This window comes from Phyllostomus discolor, chromosome 10, assembly GCF_004126475.2.
Source record: "Phyllostomus discolor isolate MPI-MPIP mPhyDis1 chromosome 10, mPhyDis1.pri.v3, whole genome shotgun sequence".
NCBI classification, from domain to species: Eukaryota; Metazoa; Chordata; class Mammalia; order Chiroptera; family Phyllostomidae; genus Phyllostomus; species Phyllostomus discolor.
In genome coordinates, this window is record NC_040912.2 from 30068196 (window position 1) to 30085023 (window position 16828).

The 16828-nt window shown below is 40.3% G+C and overlaps 1 protein-coding gene across 3 annotated transcripts in view; it reads left to right on the forward strand.

Annotated features, from left to right (window-relative positions):
• HEPACAM2 (HEPACAM family member 2) overlaps positions 1 to 12548 on the forward strand; it is a 39050-nt gene extending 26502 nt beyond the window's left edge. Inside the window, exons 5-10 of one of the 3 annotated variants that reach the window (XM_036010610.1) lie at positions 3365 to 3490; positions 3573 to 3597; positions 3689 to 3726; positions 5004 to 5077; positions 8366 to 8475; positions 11884 to 12548. In XM_036010610.1, the coding sequence (XP_035866503.1) occupies positions 3365 to 3490; positions 3573 to 3597; positions 3689 to 3726; positions 5004 to 5077; positions 8366 to 8475; positions 11884 to 11887 (377 nt within the window). In that variant the 3' untranslated portion in view covers positions 11888 to 12548. Of the gene's footprint in view, positions 1 to 3364; positions 3491 to 3572; positions 3598 to 3688; positions 3727 to 5003; positions 5078 to 8365; positions 8480 to 11883 lie in introns of those variants that run through there. The other 2 variants (XM_036010611.1, XM_028525598.2) reach the window with 2 other exon arrangements.
• The last annotated feature ends 4280 nt before the right edge of the window (positions 12549 to 16828 follow it).

The window sequence follows — 16828 nt, forward strand, 5'->3', positions numbered from 1 at the left end:
TAACATTGGATACTTTTTTGAGGGGTCAGGAGTTATCACATTTTAGTGAAGGTAGGTCTTGCCATCAAGAAAACAGAGAGCAGCTCAGGCTGGGAACCAAAGTGTCCCAGGTTTGATTCCCAGTCAGGGTACATGCCTGGGTTGCAGGCCATAACCCCCAGCAACCGCACATTGAAGTTTCTCTGTCTCTCTCTCTCTCTATCTCCCTCCCTTCCCTCTCTAAAAATAAATAAATAAAATCTTAAAAAAAAAAAAAGAAAAAGAAAACAGAGAGTTAAAGCACACCAAGTCTGGTGTTAGAAAAGGTTAAAGAAAACTGAACATGTAGGAGACTACCTGCCAATTCTAGAACCATTCTTTAACCACAGGCTAGCAGGAAAAAACTGAACTTGCAGTCAGAAAACAACAACAAAAAAACCCTACGTTCCAGTCTCAGTTCTAGGACTTACTGACTGTGGCAAATACTTTAGTTTCTCTAAGACTGTTTCTTTATCTGTGCCTAGAAAGGGTGCTATAATTTTTCTTATTATTTTCATTATTATTAATGTGATACACCTATACTAAATAAATGGGGAAAATGAATTGAAATACTTTTGATTTTGTACATACATAAACCTCAACAAAAGCATCCCATAAGAATCAATTAGATACACAGGGAATTAAAAACAGAGAGTACTGACATTTTTATTATTCTAAATTATGTACTACACATCTTTTATACCAGTAAAAGTTCCAACTTTTGTCAGCCTGGCTGGTGTGGTTCAGTGGACTGAGCACAGCCCTGTGAACCAAAGGATCACAGGTTTGATTCCCAGACAGGGCACATGCCTGAGTTGTGGGCCAGGTCCCCAATAGGGGGTGTGTGAGAGGCAACTACACATTGATGTTTCTCCCTTCCCCTCTCTCTAAAAATAAATAGATAAAATCTTTTTAAAAATTTTAACTTTCGTATAGCTATACACACATATACACACACACACACACACACACTACTATTTTGAGACTCAGTAATTAGCATACTAATGGATATAATGTCCTATTTACATAATAAACTTTTGCCAAACTCTCTGGCTGCCCCAAATCATATAACAGCAGAGCAACAGAAAACTTAAAACTCAGTCACGCTAACCTCCGTTTTACTAATGTGGACGTCCAGACCCTCAGAGTCAAGCGGCTCACCCAGAGTTGTCTCGCTCCTCAGAGAGGACGCACCTGCGAAGCAGGAGCACAATGCCTGAAGAAAGGCCAAGACTTCTCAAAGAGATCACCCAAGTGCTAAAGTCGTTCCAAACTAGAAGGTCAGCTTTCTAACAGTGGGAGAATATAAACTGTTCTACAAATGATTAACAAGGGGAAAATGAGGAAAAACAATCCTAGTAAGTTTTGTGAGGATCTGGACTGCATGTAGAACCAGTAAGTTGCCATTCTAGTTCATTTTAAACCACCCTGCATTTATTTCTTCCTCCCAGAGTTAAAAAGAGTTTAACTTAAAATCTGTTTAAAAAATAGACAGGGGGATGTTAACAATAGTATAGGGAAAGGAGAAGCCAAAGAACTTACATGCACAACCCATGGACATGAACTAAGGGGGTGGGGCGTTGCTGAAGGGAAGGAAGGTATGGGTCATGGTGGGGGGGCAAAAGGAAAAAAATTGGGACAACTGTAATAGCATAATCAATAAAATATACTTAAAAAAATAAAACCTGTTTAAAGGCAAAAATATTACACAGGTATTATAATCCTATAAAAAGAACATTTTAAAAGAAAAAAGCTGGGACACAATTCTGTGAATTAATATCAGAAATTTACAAACTTCTCATCTGAGATGGTAAAGACTTTTAATAATGAAAACAACCTGCTTAACTGTTCTTAAAGACTTCAAAAGAATATGTGAATAGCATTGTACAGGAACATTAGAAGAAATAGATTGATTTCCATGACTTTTTAATGGAGTTTTATATACATGATCCATACTGTATTATAAAAAGATTGTGGAAGACGAAGAATGGCAGCGTTTAAGTCGCAAGCCAAGGGAGCGCACACAGATCCACAGTGAAAGAAGGGAAAGACTAAGGTTTCTTCCACATCTTGGCTGCTGGAGTCCTCAGCAGAGGTTCCACGGTGAGCGATGACAGAGTGCAGGCTGGATACTTATTGCTGAGCCAAGTGGCCGCCGTAACTTCACCACACCCACGTTCCCAGGCTGTTCTCAGCACCACCGTGGAGTAGAAGTGAGGTGCCATGACTGTCACTCCCACATTAGGATGGAGCAAGCCAGGTGACTTCCACGATTCATTTCCACATCAATACCTGATGCCCATGATAAAGTGGAAGACACCTGTTACTCCCATTGGTTGGTGGTTAAACTGCTTCCCACTTCATAGATTACAGTAACTCTATGACTAAACATATTATAGTCTGAAACTAGTGTTAACATTGCCCTGGTTAATAAGTTGTGTTAGAAGGACATCCAAGTGAGGCAGCACAAAGTGTGAACAGCCTGCGGTCCCCCTGGACTCTGCCACTTACTACCTGAACTACTCGGGGCAAGCCTCAGCTTCCTCATCTGTAAGAGGGGATAATAACAATAATAGCTCCCTAATAAGATTATTGTGAACATTTAGTGGGTGAATATGTATCCTGTATTCTTAGAACAGAGCCTGATATATTGTAAGCAAGCACTTAGATATTACACAATGTTTTACACAGGCATACTGATAAAAGGAATGACTTGCAAAACAAAGGGAATTTTAGTCACAAGGTGGGACTTTAAATATTTTATCATACACACATTCTATTGTAAGAATGAAATTTCTCTATTGGTCAAAAATTAGTAAAGTGTATTTAAAATAAATACCTCCCCTTTCACACCTTTAATTATACTGCACCTCCCTGGAGAAGATTCACACGCCTGAGCTGTACTAAAAGAGGGAGATGGGAGGAGACAGGGAATAACCTAGCATCTGGGGATGTTGGGTACAATGAGATCAAACAGATCCAAGCTAAATGGTGGCAAACACTGTTGAAAGGTACGACATCAGAAGAAAGGGGATGAGGAGCAGGAGGAGGGCAGGAAGACAAAGGAGAAAAGTGTGACGTGAGCTATTTGCTGTATCTAGCACAGCGTACCAGGGTGACCCAGAGCAGCTCACCACCACATCCCAATCACGGATGACCCCAGAGAGCCTACTGTGTGTTCTAAAAGAAGTGCATTCCTTTCATTTCATCTCATTCATATTCTGTCTCATAAATATATCTGCAGTGGTGTCTCATTTTAAAAAAAGCATGAACAAGTTAAATTATATGGCAATTTATTACTGATCTTCAGTAAAAATATTAAACCTGTGTTTGTCCTTTCACTTAGGACTGGAGAAGCTTGCACAAAAAGGGAAATCACTGCCCCCTTTAGCAAGCATAACCGGGATATCACTCTTTTTGATTATATCCATGTGTTTTCTTCTCCTATGGAAAAAATATCAACCCCACAAAGGTAGGTTCAAATTAGAAAAAAATTAAATGGCTTTATATATGTACTGTAAAGTATTTACTGTGTTTCTTTTTCTTGATTTTAGCTATAAAACAGAAGCTAGAAGGCAGGTAATGCATATGTTTCTGTGAAAATATTTTTTTTCTTAAATGTGTTTTCCTCAATTGTTAAGACTGACAGAAATGCCAATTTGTCTTTTAGGCCAGAAACAGAATACAGAAAAGCACGAACATTTTCAGGTAATGGCCAGGCTGAAAGGGGCTATTATCAATGTACTGTACATTAATTTATATATTTTTGATATTTATTATTTATAATATAATATTGATATAATAGAATCCACATAAGCTAATATTGATAGAATACTGAAATCCCTTACCTTTGGATAGTGCCTTCACTTTACAAGGTGCTACCCCATGCATCGGTTTTGTATAGGTCACAAAAGGCTGTAAGATAAGCCCTTTTAAAGTGAGAGGCACTGAGCTCCACTCCAGAGGCAAGAGAACTAAGGCTCAGGGAGATTAAGTCATTTGCCCACTATCACTGAATTCTGCTGAATCCTATTCCACTGACCCTATCATTATTTTGAAAATGCCCAGGGTTCTCTCACTGTGTTCATTCCAAAGGCAGATACCATGCTGGCAGCCTGACAGTTTTGCTGCTTCTTTGTCTCCAGAATGCTCCTCACTGCCAGCACTACTGACGCCTGCTGAGTTGTTACAAGTTAACAATGGGACTTGGAGTCACAAGGAGCTGGATTTTAGTCCCATATATACCACTTTCCCCAGTGTCACCTTGGGAAAATTATTTTTCTTGACCTCAACTTCCTCATTTATGTAATAAAGATACTAACTTCCCCTCAGGGTTGCTATGAGCACCAAATACGTGATGTGGGTGGAGTGCTTGATATGATGCCTGGATGCTTGGCAAATATGGGGCTCCTTCCTCTTATCTAGTCAGAGCTGGGAAAGGCCGCAGGGAGACCATCTGCTTCCTCCTAAGCACCTCACTCCTGTCATCTTTCAGATGAGAGTTTAGTGACCTTGACATTGTACTGTGTTGCATTTTGTAGGTATGGGCAGCTGTAGTTAGTTATTCATTCTCACTAGTCCTGGCGTGCTCTGTTCGATCTAGCCAGGCGCAGCAGGTACTACGAGTGGGTCCAGAGCTGCTGCGACTGCCAGGCTGGAGCCTTGGTGGTTGGAAACCCCTGTTATCTGACAGTTACAGAGGACAAGCCAGCCCCTGTACGTTTATCTGAATATTTAATACACTGTTCCCACATCAGGCTCCAAGAATGATTGTCCCGATTCAGTTTCAGTGCTCAGTTTCAGTAGGAGTGCTGTCCAACAGTGTATACAGACAGTATGAGTACAGGGGGTGAGGAAGTGTTAAATTGGCTTTATATACATACAACCTGAAGAGGACAATAAAGATTAAGTTTTACAAAGGCTTAAAAACAATGATAAGAAGTTGAGGCATTTGGTTTATATATAGTATTTGTTTTCCATTTCAGGCCATGAAGATGCTTTGGATGACTTCGGAATATATGAATTTGTTGCTTTTCCCGATGCTTCTGGTGTTCCCAGGGTCAGTTTCCCCAGTGGCTGATTAGCAAAGAAGTACAATTCTGCTTCACCAGAGGTGGAAGCAGCACTCATTTCAGCACATGGACAGTGTGGTCAAGTGGCTGCATTACCATCAGCAGTGTTTATTCACTCTGAATGACATTGCTGGGTCTTGCTCAGACTTCATACATAAGGCTAACACGAATAAGGAGGTTACACTAGTTCATGCACATGCTTTGCCTGGTAAGCTCAGTGAAGAGAGGACCAAGTACAAGGTCAGGGGAACTGAAGACAGAGGGAATGAGGACACGCTGGTTTAAATGTCCGTGTCACTTCAGTGACTGCAGCTCGCCACTTCACTGAACTCTGTTCCTCGGCTCCCCCTTCCTTTCCCCCTCACATCTCTTGAGGACATTGCAAAGGCAGCTGATCACACCCCTGAGGGTACCTTATGCTCTTCAGAAGAAAGGTACCATATAAACCCAAAGCATGCAGGCACACATCTTTATTTTTATCCTAAAGTGCATGAGATGTGAGAGGGGAGATTTAACACAGTTGAGACCATTTTTTTTCAGTCTGCAAAGACAAGGTCTTTTGTAGACATGCAGAATGTTTCTCTGAGCTGTTCAGCTCAGATTTGTGTAGAACCAGACTTTTCTCAGCTTCCGTATTCCTCTATGATAGCTCACTTAAGGAAGGGGCCAGACACAGCCTACTTGCTTCTGGGTGTTTTAGAACTATCTGTAGTTAGGGATGGTCACCTTACTTGTTCAGAGAATTCTATCAATGTAAGGTTCATCCAGTAAGTGTCCCGGCCGCAGATTTTATTTCAAAAACACCATGTGAGTAATGGGGGGGACTGATTGGCTTTCATCCTCCTAAGGGTGAGTCGGTAGTGCCAGCACCCACATCATCAGAGTCGAAGGGCAGGACTGCATTGCAAAAGCTTTGCAATGCCCTAGTCACTCTCAGACAGGACTGGCTCAGCCTTCACGCCTACAACCAAAAGGACAAGAACAAATGTTTGGTGGATCTATGATTCCGAATACCAGCTTCCCACCATGGCAGAAAGCACCCCTCGCAGATGGGACAGCAGAAAAGTGAAGAGTTGATAAGACTTGGAATGGGATTCTTGAAGTCAGGGGTTTATTTTAAATCAGGCAGTTTTTTATTCCCAGGAATTCATTAGAAAAGAGTGAGATGTATGTGAAAAACTTCACATTTAGCCTTGGGATTAGTCAGTACTCAGTTTGAAGATTTAATTGGGAGGACTTCTATTTGCTGAAAGTGCTACAGTCTTCAAGAACATGAGGCGGCCATCAGTGGATGAGTGGATAAAAAAGCTGTGGGACATTTATACAATGGAATACTATGTAGCAGAAAAAAAAGAAGTAATTCCTAGCTTTTCCAATAGCATGGATGGGACTGGAGACTATTATGCCAAGAGAAATAGGTTAGGCAGTAAAAGACAAATACCATATGACCTCACATGTCACTAGAATCTAAGGAACAATATAAACTAATGAGCAAAATAGAATCAGAGGCACAGAAACAAGGAACAGACTGACAGCTGTAAGTGGGGGGAGGTTGGGACTGGCTGAAAGAAGGTGAAGGGATTAGACAAAGAGCACGTATGCATCACCCGTGGACATGAACAACAGTGTGGGGGCTGACTGTGGGAAGGGAGGCTAGGGGATGGGGTGAAGGAGGGAAATTGGGACAACCGTAATAGCATAAACCATTTTAAAAAAAGAACATGAGGCAGAGAAATGAGTGCTTTGATTGCAAATCAAAAGCCTGGCTTATTTGTGTCATAAGCAGAATAACTTAATTTGGAGCTGTGCCCATCTTCAAAGCTGAAAACTCCTGAGAAATCAGCTGGGGTTTTCTACGGGTGCCAGGCGCTTTGGGAAGAAGCAAGAAATCAATACCAATAACCGCAGGAGGAGGACGAGAAGGATTCAGACTGGAACATGTGCAGGAGGATCTGTGTGAGAAGGAGCCAGAACGGCAATTTTGTGTGAAGATCAGCAGCAATGGAATGGCTTGGCGAAGAAAAGGAGAAATACTAATAAACCCAAGATCTGAAAGTTGAAGTTAAAAAGGGAAATCAATTGAATTATGAACTTTTGAGGTTTTAAAAAATCAGAATCATCTCCCACATAGTTGTGGTACAGATGAGATGCTCCTCCTCTCTCTGCTTGCCCTGCATCTCACTGTGTGCCCAGCACCTCCTTCAGAAGTTGGACAGAAAGCAGTGGCATGAAGTGAGCAAATTTATTACTGGTTGACAGCTCTAATATTAGGTTAGGTGAGTTAGTTATCTATCATAGCCCCTGAACACCTCCACACCAAAGAAAATCAAGAGTTGATCTCAAGTACAAACTGTAAACCAAAATCTTGCTGACACAAAAATAATAGGAAATAAAGATGTGAAAAAATCACACCTTCTAGGGCAGCTCATGACAGCTTTAGCAAGCAGAATGAAAACAGGCAGCTTCCAGGAAAACATAAAGCTAAGGTGCCCCATATAACCTAGCAAGCCATCCTCCCAGTGGAGATACATAAAGGATAGAAAGTGATCAGAAATATGGTGAAAATGGGAGTTGGGGATAAGGAGGGGAACCAAACTTCGGCTAAATAATTGGAAGGCAATGTTTATAGGAAGAAAATACTATTAAATACAAGGAATAGGAGTTAACAAAACATGAATTCCTGTTTCAGTAAAATACATGTTGGTTTTTACCATTCACAAGTACACTACTATACTATCCACATTCTTCAAGCCTTTAGTTTTTAGAGCCCTTCACCGTGTTCACATCAAAACATCTCCCTTTCTGGGTTCTATGCTTGTTGGTACCGTCTCTGCTAACTTGCAGTACGATGAGGGCTTTTGTCTTACTTTCCCACCATCCTTGTACACATAGTCAGCAAATGGTGGGAAAAGGCAATTGAGATGTAATATAAAGACAATAACGTACGCTCTCTGATTCTAAACTGTCCTGATATCTTCTCTTTTGCCATTTTTTCCTTCTCTTCTATTTCCTTTACAGTCCTCCCAACTTTTTTCTTAAAGGAAGAAAAAAGTGATTGCTTTGTCAACTATTCCCCTTCTGACCTCGCAGCTCTGCTGCTACACTAAATGCCATAGGGTAAGTGCAGGAACTGTAGCAAAGAGGAAATGGACATCGTAGGGAAGAGAAACAGTTTTAATTTTCCACCCAACTATTTCCTGTTGTTTTCAGCTGTGCAGAATAGTGGAAATACTATTTACTAGTCTGATATTTTTCTAATGTGCCACATTTTCTAGGTGCCCAGTAGGTCTGTTCCAGCCTCTGATGGTGCCTCAGGACAAGACCTGCACTATACGATTTATGAAGTTATTCACCACATCCCTGCCCAACAGCAAGACCATCTAGAGTAAGTATGGACTTGCCTTCGGTGATGCTGCCTTGGAGGGGCTTGCCATTCAGGCCCCTGCTTTCCCCGGAACTTACTGTAAGGCTCAGAAGGAAAATATTAAAATGGGCAAGTATAGCTTCTGTACATAGTTCCCCACCTGAAAATAATCTCAAGAAACAAGACAGGCAAACACACAAGTATCTTCTGGGGCCATGCATTTGGGCCAGTGGATAAAATGGAGAGCTCCAGAACCCAGCATTTCCCCGCAGTGACTCCACGGCTAGGCAGGAAAGCCATCTTCGGTCCAGCGCTCAAGCCATTTGGGTTATCTTGATGACTTTCCAGTGGCTGCGGTGGTTTTAGAGCCAGTGAGCTCTTGCTATACATAGGACTGGGAAAACAACAACAACAAAATAACCTGCAAAACGTGCTTAACACTATCACTAGCCAAATGTCACACCTCTTACAGACCCGAAACAGTCTACTCCCAAGCGAACAGAAGCACAGTGAGGACGGGCCTCACACTGAGAGCATGAAACCTTAGCTTAGGTCAGTGCCAGGAGACCACTCATCCAGGTCACCTCAGGACTACCACTGAGGGGTCGCCAGCCTTCCCAGCCCAGAGAACCTACACCTACAACCCTCTGGAATAGTGCAGTGAACTTCCCTTTTTTGTGGGCTTCAGCGGCCTGCAGGCATAACTGCCACAAATCATCTCCCATCGTTTCTTTCTGTGTCATTTATTGACTTAGAAAAGAACACCAATAACCACACACAGGAACTTCCCCTCTGGCAAAAGAAAGCCAGTCTAGCAAAGTAATTCACGCACACCTCTGGGTAAATACCAAAAATAACAGCTGGCAGTGGAGGAATGCCTGGGAAAACACCTTACAGGGCAGAGACTGAGTCCTGGGGGGCAGTGCCGCCAGGGAAGGCTGGATAAGTGGCAAGAGCACCTCTGAGGACCCCGTAAGTGCGTGCCTTCTCATCCCAGGGAGCCTGGGGAAAAGGGAGTCGGGTAAATTAGGAGCAGACCCTGATGAAGCTAGAAACTTTCAGTTTCAAAAGAAAATTGTTTTAAAGCATAATTTTAATCTACTAAAAGACAACAGTGGAATTCCATGATAATTTTTAAAAACTATCTAAAATGATACCTAACCCTCTTTACTTTCTGGAATGAAAAATTAAGGGATATTTTTCTTTGTTTACTATAAGGAATAGAAGAATTTTTTAGAGCATGTCTCCTTCCTAATTTTTTTTTGATCCTCGCTGGAGGACATGCTTACTGATTTTAAGAGAGAGGGGAGGGAAGGGAGAGAGGGAGAGAAATATCAATGTGAGAGAGAAACATCGATCTAGTCTCTTGTATGCACCCTGACCCTGGGCAGAACCTGCAACCTAGGCATGTGCTCTGACTGGGAATTGAACCCACAACCTTTGGGTTTATGGGGCAATGCTCCAACCAACTGAGACACACCAGCCAGAGCTGTCTGCTTTCTAATTTCAAGATTGTATCCAATTAAACATTATGCCCTGTTTAAATTAATCTGTTTTTCTATATGTCCTTTATTCTACATACCTATTTTTTTTCAATTAGAATGCAAACAAACCAAATGAAAACTTGAGATTTATCTTTTAATTCTCCTCATAATGCTCCTCTTATAAATGCTCATTTTATTTTTTAATATATTTACTGATTTTAGAGAGAGGAGGAGAGAGAGAGAAAGAGAGAGAGAGAGAGAGAAACACCAATATGACAAACATTGATTGGTTGCCTTTCCTTACATGCCTTGACCAGTGATCAAACCCACAACCTACATATGAGTCCTGACCAGAAATCAAACCCCTAACACTCTGGTTCATAGGACAGTGCTCCAACCTCCTCACCCACACCAGTCAGGGCGTAAATGCTCATTTTAAACTGTGGAATATGACAGCTGCAACTTCACTACACAAACTGGCTAAGTAGGTTTTGCAGAAAAAAACTAATCCCTAAATTTAAAAACCATAACCCTCTGAAACTAGAACGCTTTCACATATGAGCAACATCTCTACAACTTTTTGGGAATATAAACCTTATTTCAGAAACAAACTTTAAAGAATGAAAGTAAAGCAGAAATGCTCTTTCTCAAGCATGTAAAGGACTATTCAAAGCTGCTTTTGAGGACACGCGTCTTCCAGGGAGACTCAACCCAAGAGCACCAACGCACGCGCACCGCCCTAGTGACGTCCCCATCCCCGCGGGCTCTCTCTTCTCACCAACGTCTTCCCTGCTCAGTCCTTGCTTCCCTTTGGGTGCCTTTGTCTTCCAGTGGCGCTCTCCCTTCACATGACTGCCATCCTGTGATGTCGTCCCTCTCTGATTCTGCCCGTCTCTTTCCTTCTACCCCTCTGTGAGACGGCCTCCCTTCTCTCAAATATCTCTTAAAAGTTGCCTCCCCTGTCTCTCTTCCAACCCATCCGCAGGGGGAGCCAATATGTTTTGCAGTGCAATTTTCCTTGAATACAGATTTATGTTACCTCTTCTAAATTTTAAAAGCAAATGAATAGCATAGTTTCTTTTTATTTCATCACAAACTGTTTTGCACTTATTTTATTTACAGTCAATCCACAAACATTTCCAGGATATTAACTATGTGCTGTTCAACGAGACTCAGTCTTTTGAGGATTTCATACTTTAGTGGGTTCCTATTTGCTTATTTTAACTAAAGACTAGTGGTTCTTAGCAGAATAAATATTCCTCGGTAGAATAAACATGGCCTAAACATACCGAGACCATTTCTCTCTCCTGATTGCCTGTGGTTTCATGCTCTAGGTCCAATTAAATTTAAAGATCAATTTCCTGAATAATTCAGTATTACTTATGGCTAGTGAATGTCTCCCACCCCCATTCCCAAAGAGAATGTGCCAGCTCTGGGTAAAATTCTTAATTCACTGCTTTCTTTTACCTCTATGTGACAGTTGCTTCCAAGATAGGTAAGACAGCCAAAAAGATTTTTTTTTCTTTAGCTATTCTGGCAGTGTTGTTTTTGTAATGACATGTGTTTATTACCTAATTGGACTGGTGTTTAACAAACTGGTAAGTTGACCTGTGTTCATATCCTAGTACGCAGACCAATTATTTGTCCACTGAACTTATGGCTGTATTTATTTAAATGCTGTCTGTGGACTGGCTGTTGGGATCTAAAAACAGGACATTCAAGAAAGTAAACCTTTAGTTTCAACAGGAAATTATCTACAGAATTTAGTGGCTGCTTACTCTTTATGTTCATTAGTTTATAAATGTAATTTACTTTGAACTAGTTCAAAACACTCATGTTATTTGCAGCTGTGAAAAGGAATAAAAAGAGGTATCTTTCTTCTACCTTTATAATTGGAAATCTATAGAATAACAGCACGTCACATATTTTAACATCTCTTTGCCAGGTGAACATTCGTGGGCAAGCAGTACACCAGAGTGAAATGATGAAGGAATGTTTTCAGGAAAAACAATGGAAATGTATATTCATTCGGAATCAGTGAAGAAATCAAGCCCATCTAGCTCATCACAGAAGTCATTTATACAACTTGGACTGCAGGTTTCCTAGCGCACACAGAATGCATTGTGCTGCCGGAACAGCAACAGGGCTGGGAAAACGCCCTCGGTGGAGGGTCTTTACCATGCTGACCAAGAGAAGGAAAAGGCTGGGACTTTCCAATTTGCCTCTTTGTGTCAAGTTTCTGTAAAAGGCTCAGTTCTGACCTATACTTTCACTTTCACCTACACTGACACTATCATATAGAACCTATAAACGTGGAAACTTTGTATTTGTAAAATTTTCAGCAGGCTTTGTTTTATTAAATTCTCATTACTGTTAAGATTGCTCTATTTATTTTTTTTACTTTGTTCCCAAATTTCCTTCTTGCTCTTTGTACCACAGAATGATGATGGTTGCCACAGAAGCAAGACTGTGCCTTCTCCTAGGTTGTCAATCACCAATGGTATTTTTGGAAAGACATGAAACACTGGAGGAAATGACTCACTGAAGTCTTATTTCTATTTTTGTTCAAGAAAAGGTAGATTCTAATAAATTATTCTGTTTGTGCTTTTATATGGCCTTGATTCTTTGTCTTGTAAAAATTTTACATAAAAGTCAGATTATAGATTTAGATTTCTTTTCCTTATTTCTCAATGTGCAATAAAGTGTAGATTATAGAGAACTACTAAAGTAAGAATCATTCTCTCACAGCTATTTTTTGTTTTAGACTTGAAATTTTTATTGTATTGAATTGTTGATTCTGGTAAGGTCTTCCTCCTTCTTTGTTACAGTATTTTAAAGAATCCATTAAAAACTAAATGGTAGAATTAGTTAACACCATTTCACAACCCCCAAGTGAAATAAATGATTCTGGTAACAATCATCATTAGGCAAGAATGCTAGATAAAGGATAGCAGATAAAACTACTCGGTAACCAAGGGTCAGGCTGCAGAAACTGTGAGAGGAAGGTGGGCCGAGGCCTAGGGAGAAGCAGGTATACGAAGTAACAACAGTCAACTGCTCAGGGTGCAGCCAGGTCCAGGGAATGGGGACGGAGCAGTCATCTGAGTTTTGTAGCTCTGAAGATGAAAGATGAATATTTATGTTTAATCACATTAATGTTTATGTTTAAACACATTTATGTTTAATCACAAAACATGCAAACACTCTGACCTGGCAATTCCACCCTTTAGGGTTTTGTTTCAGCCAAATAAAGGTAGAAACAACCCAAATATCCAACCAGGGGATTTTAAAATGACATTAATGGCATTAGATTCATACAATGGCTCATACTACAATTATTAAAAAAGAAGATATATGACTATATTTTAAACTGACTTTAAACTATGTCTCATGGCCTATTGCTTTATACAGAAAAAAAACAAATAAAAAATAGCATTTCTCTTTTAGAGTGTTCCAAGTGAACCACTATATTTACACTGTACCTCCAATATTTTCATGGAAACACGTGGTAAAAAGAAAATGAAGACTAAGTTCCACAACCCTTATTGGTCTTCTTTCTTTATCACCCTTATATATTTTCTGCTGAAAAAGTCCATCAGTCCTATCACAAATGTTTTCTTCTCCAATTACTAAAAAAATTTTTTATCTAATTAGAAAAGGAAGTCATGCCCATTGAAAAAATATACAAGGGGGGACCCAAAAAAACAGGACTTTATAAAAAATTGTGTATTTAATCCTGGCGGGTGGCTCAGTGGATTGAGTGCCAGTCTGCAAACCAAAGGGTTGCTGGTTTGATTCCCTGTCAGGGCACATGCCTGGGTTGTGGGCCAGGTCCCCAGGAGGGGGCATGTGAGAGGCCACCACACATTGATATTTCTCTCCCTCTCTCTTTCTCCCTCCCTTCCTCTCTCTCTAAAATACATAAATAAAATCTTTTTTTAAAAAGTACATATTTTAATTAAAAATACTTTATTAAAAATGTGTCTTTATTCTTACATGTTTAAACTTCAGTCACCTTCAAATTAATCTCCATTGGATGCAATACACCTATCGAGACATTTTTTCCACTGCTCAGAACAGGTTTTGAAGTTGTCGATTTTAATGCCTTTCAGTGTTTCTGCTTTTTTGTTGTTGTTTTGTTTCACCTCTTCCACATCAGCAAAATGTTTCCCTTTGAGGAGTTTTTCATCCAGGAAACAAAAACAAAAGTCGCGCAGGGCAAGATCAGGTGAATAGGGAGGGTGGGGCACTAGGGTCATGCTGCTTTTGGTCAAACACTGATGAACACTCAGCACAGGGTGGGCTGGTGGGCTCATAAATCGGCCGTCATGGAATGGGCACACTCACCTTGTGGGAGAAGCCTGTGCCACAAGGGGCCTGCCCTCCAGAACGTAATTCCAGAAGGGTTTTTTGGTGGTGGTGGGGGGAGGTGTCCCTTTGTATAGATACTAAGAAATGCAGAAGGCTAACCATAAGACAAAATCACCAGTAGCAAGTAGATCTTAAATATTCTCATAACAAAAAAATTATAATTATGTGAGGTAATGAATGTGCTAACTAACCTTATTGTGGTAAATACTGTGCAATATGTAAATATACCAAGTCTTTATACCTTAAACTTACACAGTGTTGTATGTCAATTATATCTCAATAAAGCTGAAAAAATAGTATCATTTGTAATCTCTCCTCTCAAAAATCATCTTTTAACATTTTCCTCGATTAGGTATGCATGTGTTTATTCATATTCATTCCAGTTCCAAGAAGGATTTATGGTAACTCATACAAAATATACCCCCCAAATATTAACTTGACAAAGAGAACAGGATGAAGGAACAATGAGTGTTCACAAAGGCAAGGTGAAAGCATCAATGTGGTTAATAACCAAGATGGTGAATTCCCCTTCATCTCTGAGCACAGTTTCATACTGCCGAGATCACATAGCTTTCACAGGTATGTGTCTAAGCCGAAAGCAATTTATAACTATCAGAGCCAAAGAAAGGTGGTAATTCTACTGCAAGGCTAGGAGAGCACAGGTCAGCTTCACTTACCACAGGTCCATCCACCTCTCCATCCTTTCTCAATCTTGAGTCTCCACCCCCCACTGCCCACCGCCCAGGCCCTGACATCTGCAGGTGGAGGGCAGATACGGACCACAATGAGCGACGGCTGCTTCTCCACATTCCCTTTCCTGGTCCCAACCCTGGAACAGTCCAAACCACAGGCAAACTCGAGCAGCATTTTCTTGAGTAGGCAATAATACATCTGCATGATTCACAAATTGAAATCCTGTAAAAAAGTTGCACTGAGATAGCGGTTTTTATTAGTTTTTTGTTTGGCTACTTTTGTGTAACCCTCCAGAGTTTCATACCACAAGCCAAAGGAAATTCAAACACATATTCTTATTTTTTCAAACTCATTTTAGTCGCTTGTAATTCCTGTCATTTCTGTATCTCTCTCTCACACACAAAAATGCATAGACTGTCCTGGTGCATGGTTCCACTCAGGCAGTGAGGACTGATGAAGGGAAAAATGTGAAAGGATCTGGAATCCAATTAACTTTGCTGTCATTGCTGAGTAACACCGGATGACTCACTGCTTTTCTAGTAAATGGGGATGAAAATCTCATAAATAAATCAAGGTTTCTAAGGGAAGTGACAAACTGAACCCAGATGTTCACCTAATTAACAAATTAATCTTTAAAAACCAGCCTAAATTATTTTCTGATTACTAAACATAATCTTAGCTGTTGTTACAGCTTTAACTCTATCTTACTGATTCTAACTTGGAATAGAACTATATTCCCAGAGAATATTATTTTTAAAGAGTATATCTTACTGACAGATCTTTTGTTGTTGTTGCTGGCTGTAAGACTGCTTTCATTTGAGATGAGTGTGGTGGGGGGGGGTCCCCCCCCCCCCCCCCCCGGGGAGGAAGGAAGATATAAAAACAAACAAGGGCTGAGTCATTTCCAGGGAATTTACTTGAGTTATTTAAGGACAAATGTAGCCTATCATATATTTTCTTCCATTCTGAAACAAAACTGAACTTTGACCAGCTTAGTCCAAGGAACAAATTGTGATGCAACCATTTAGACTCATGTAGTACAGTGGTAGGGCGCTACAAAAGAATGATCCCTTTCTCAGAACTTTTTTTTGGGGGGCAGGGCCATGTTTGTATGAACTTTTGAACTTTAATCTTTCATTCAAGTGTTACCCCAGGCAAGACAGCCCAAGTTATAATGTTATTATTAGTTCTCAGAAGGCATACACCACAAAAATGCAAACATGTTCTAAATAAAAGGCAGAGGTTTGTTAATTTCATTGTTGATTCCCCCATGCAAGAAAACAATATATCTTTTAGGTAGAAAAAATAATAAAATTCTAATATTTATGTAAATTGTTGTGATTTATTTTTATTTTTATTGCTCTTTGTCTTAATATGGAGATGCTACAGTCTTCCTGCTATTTAGAGAGAACTGCCCTCCAGCATAATTCCACTCAGCTTTAATGCTTGAGTTCAGTTTCATACAAGTAAATGCTACATTCTCTAACTAGAAAAAAATGAAACAAATAAGATGCAGGAGTCAGTTTAAGAATATACTGTAATCTAGCCCTGACTGGCGTAGCTCAGTGGATTGAGCACGGGCTGTGAACCAAAGTGTCACAGGTTCGATTCCCAGCCAGGGTACATGCCTGGGTTGCAGGCCGTGACCCCAGCAACCACACATTGATGTCTCTCTATCTCCCTCCCTTCCCTCTCTAAAAATAAATAAATAAAATTTTAAAAAAAGAGTACACTGTAATCTAAGAACGAGCAGTGTTTTTATAGAAAACCCAGACCTTTATATTGCAATCTAAATGGGAGGCAATTAGGCTTGTTTTTATTAGAGA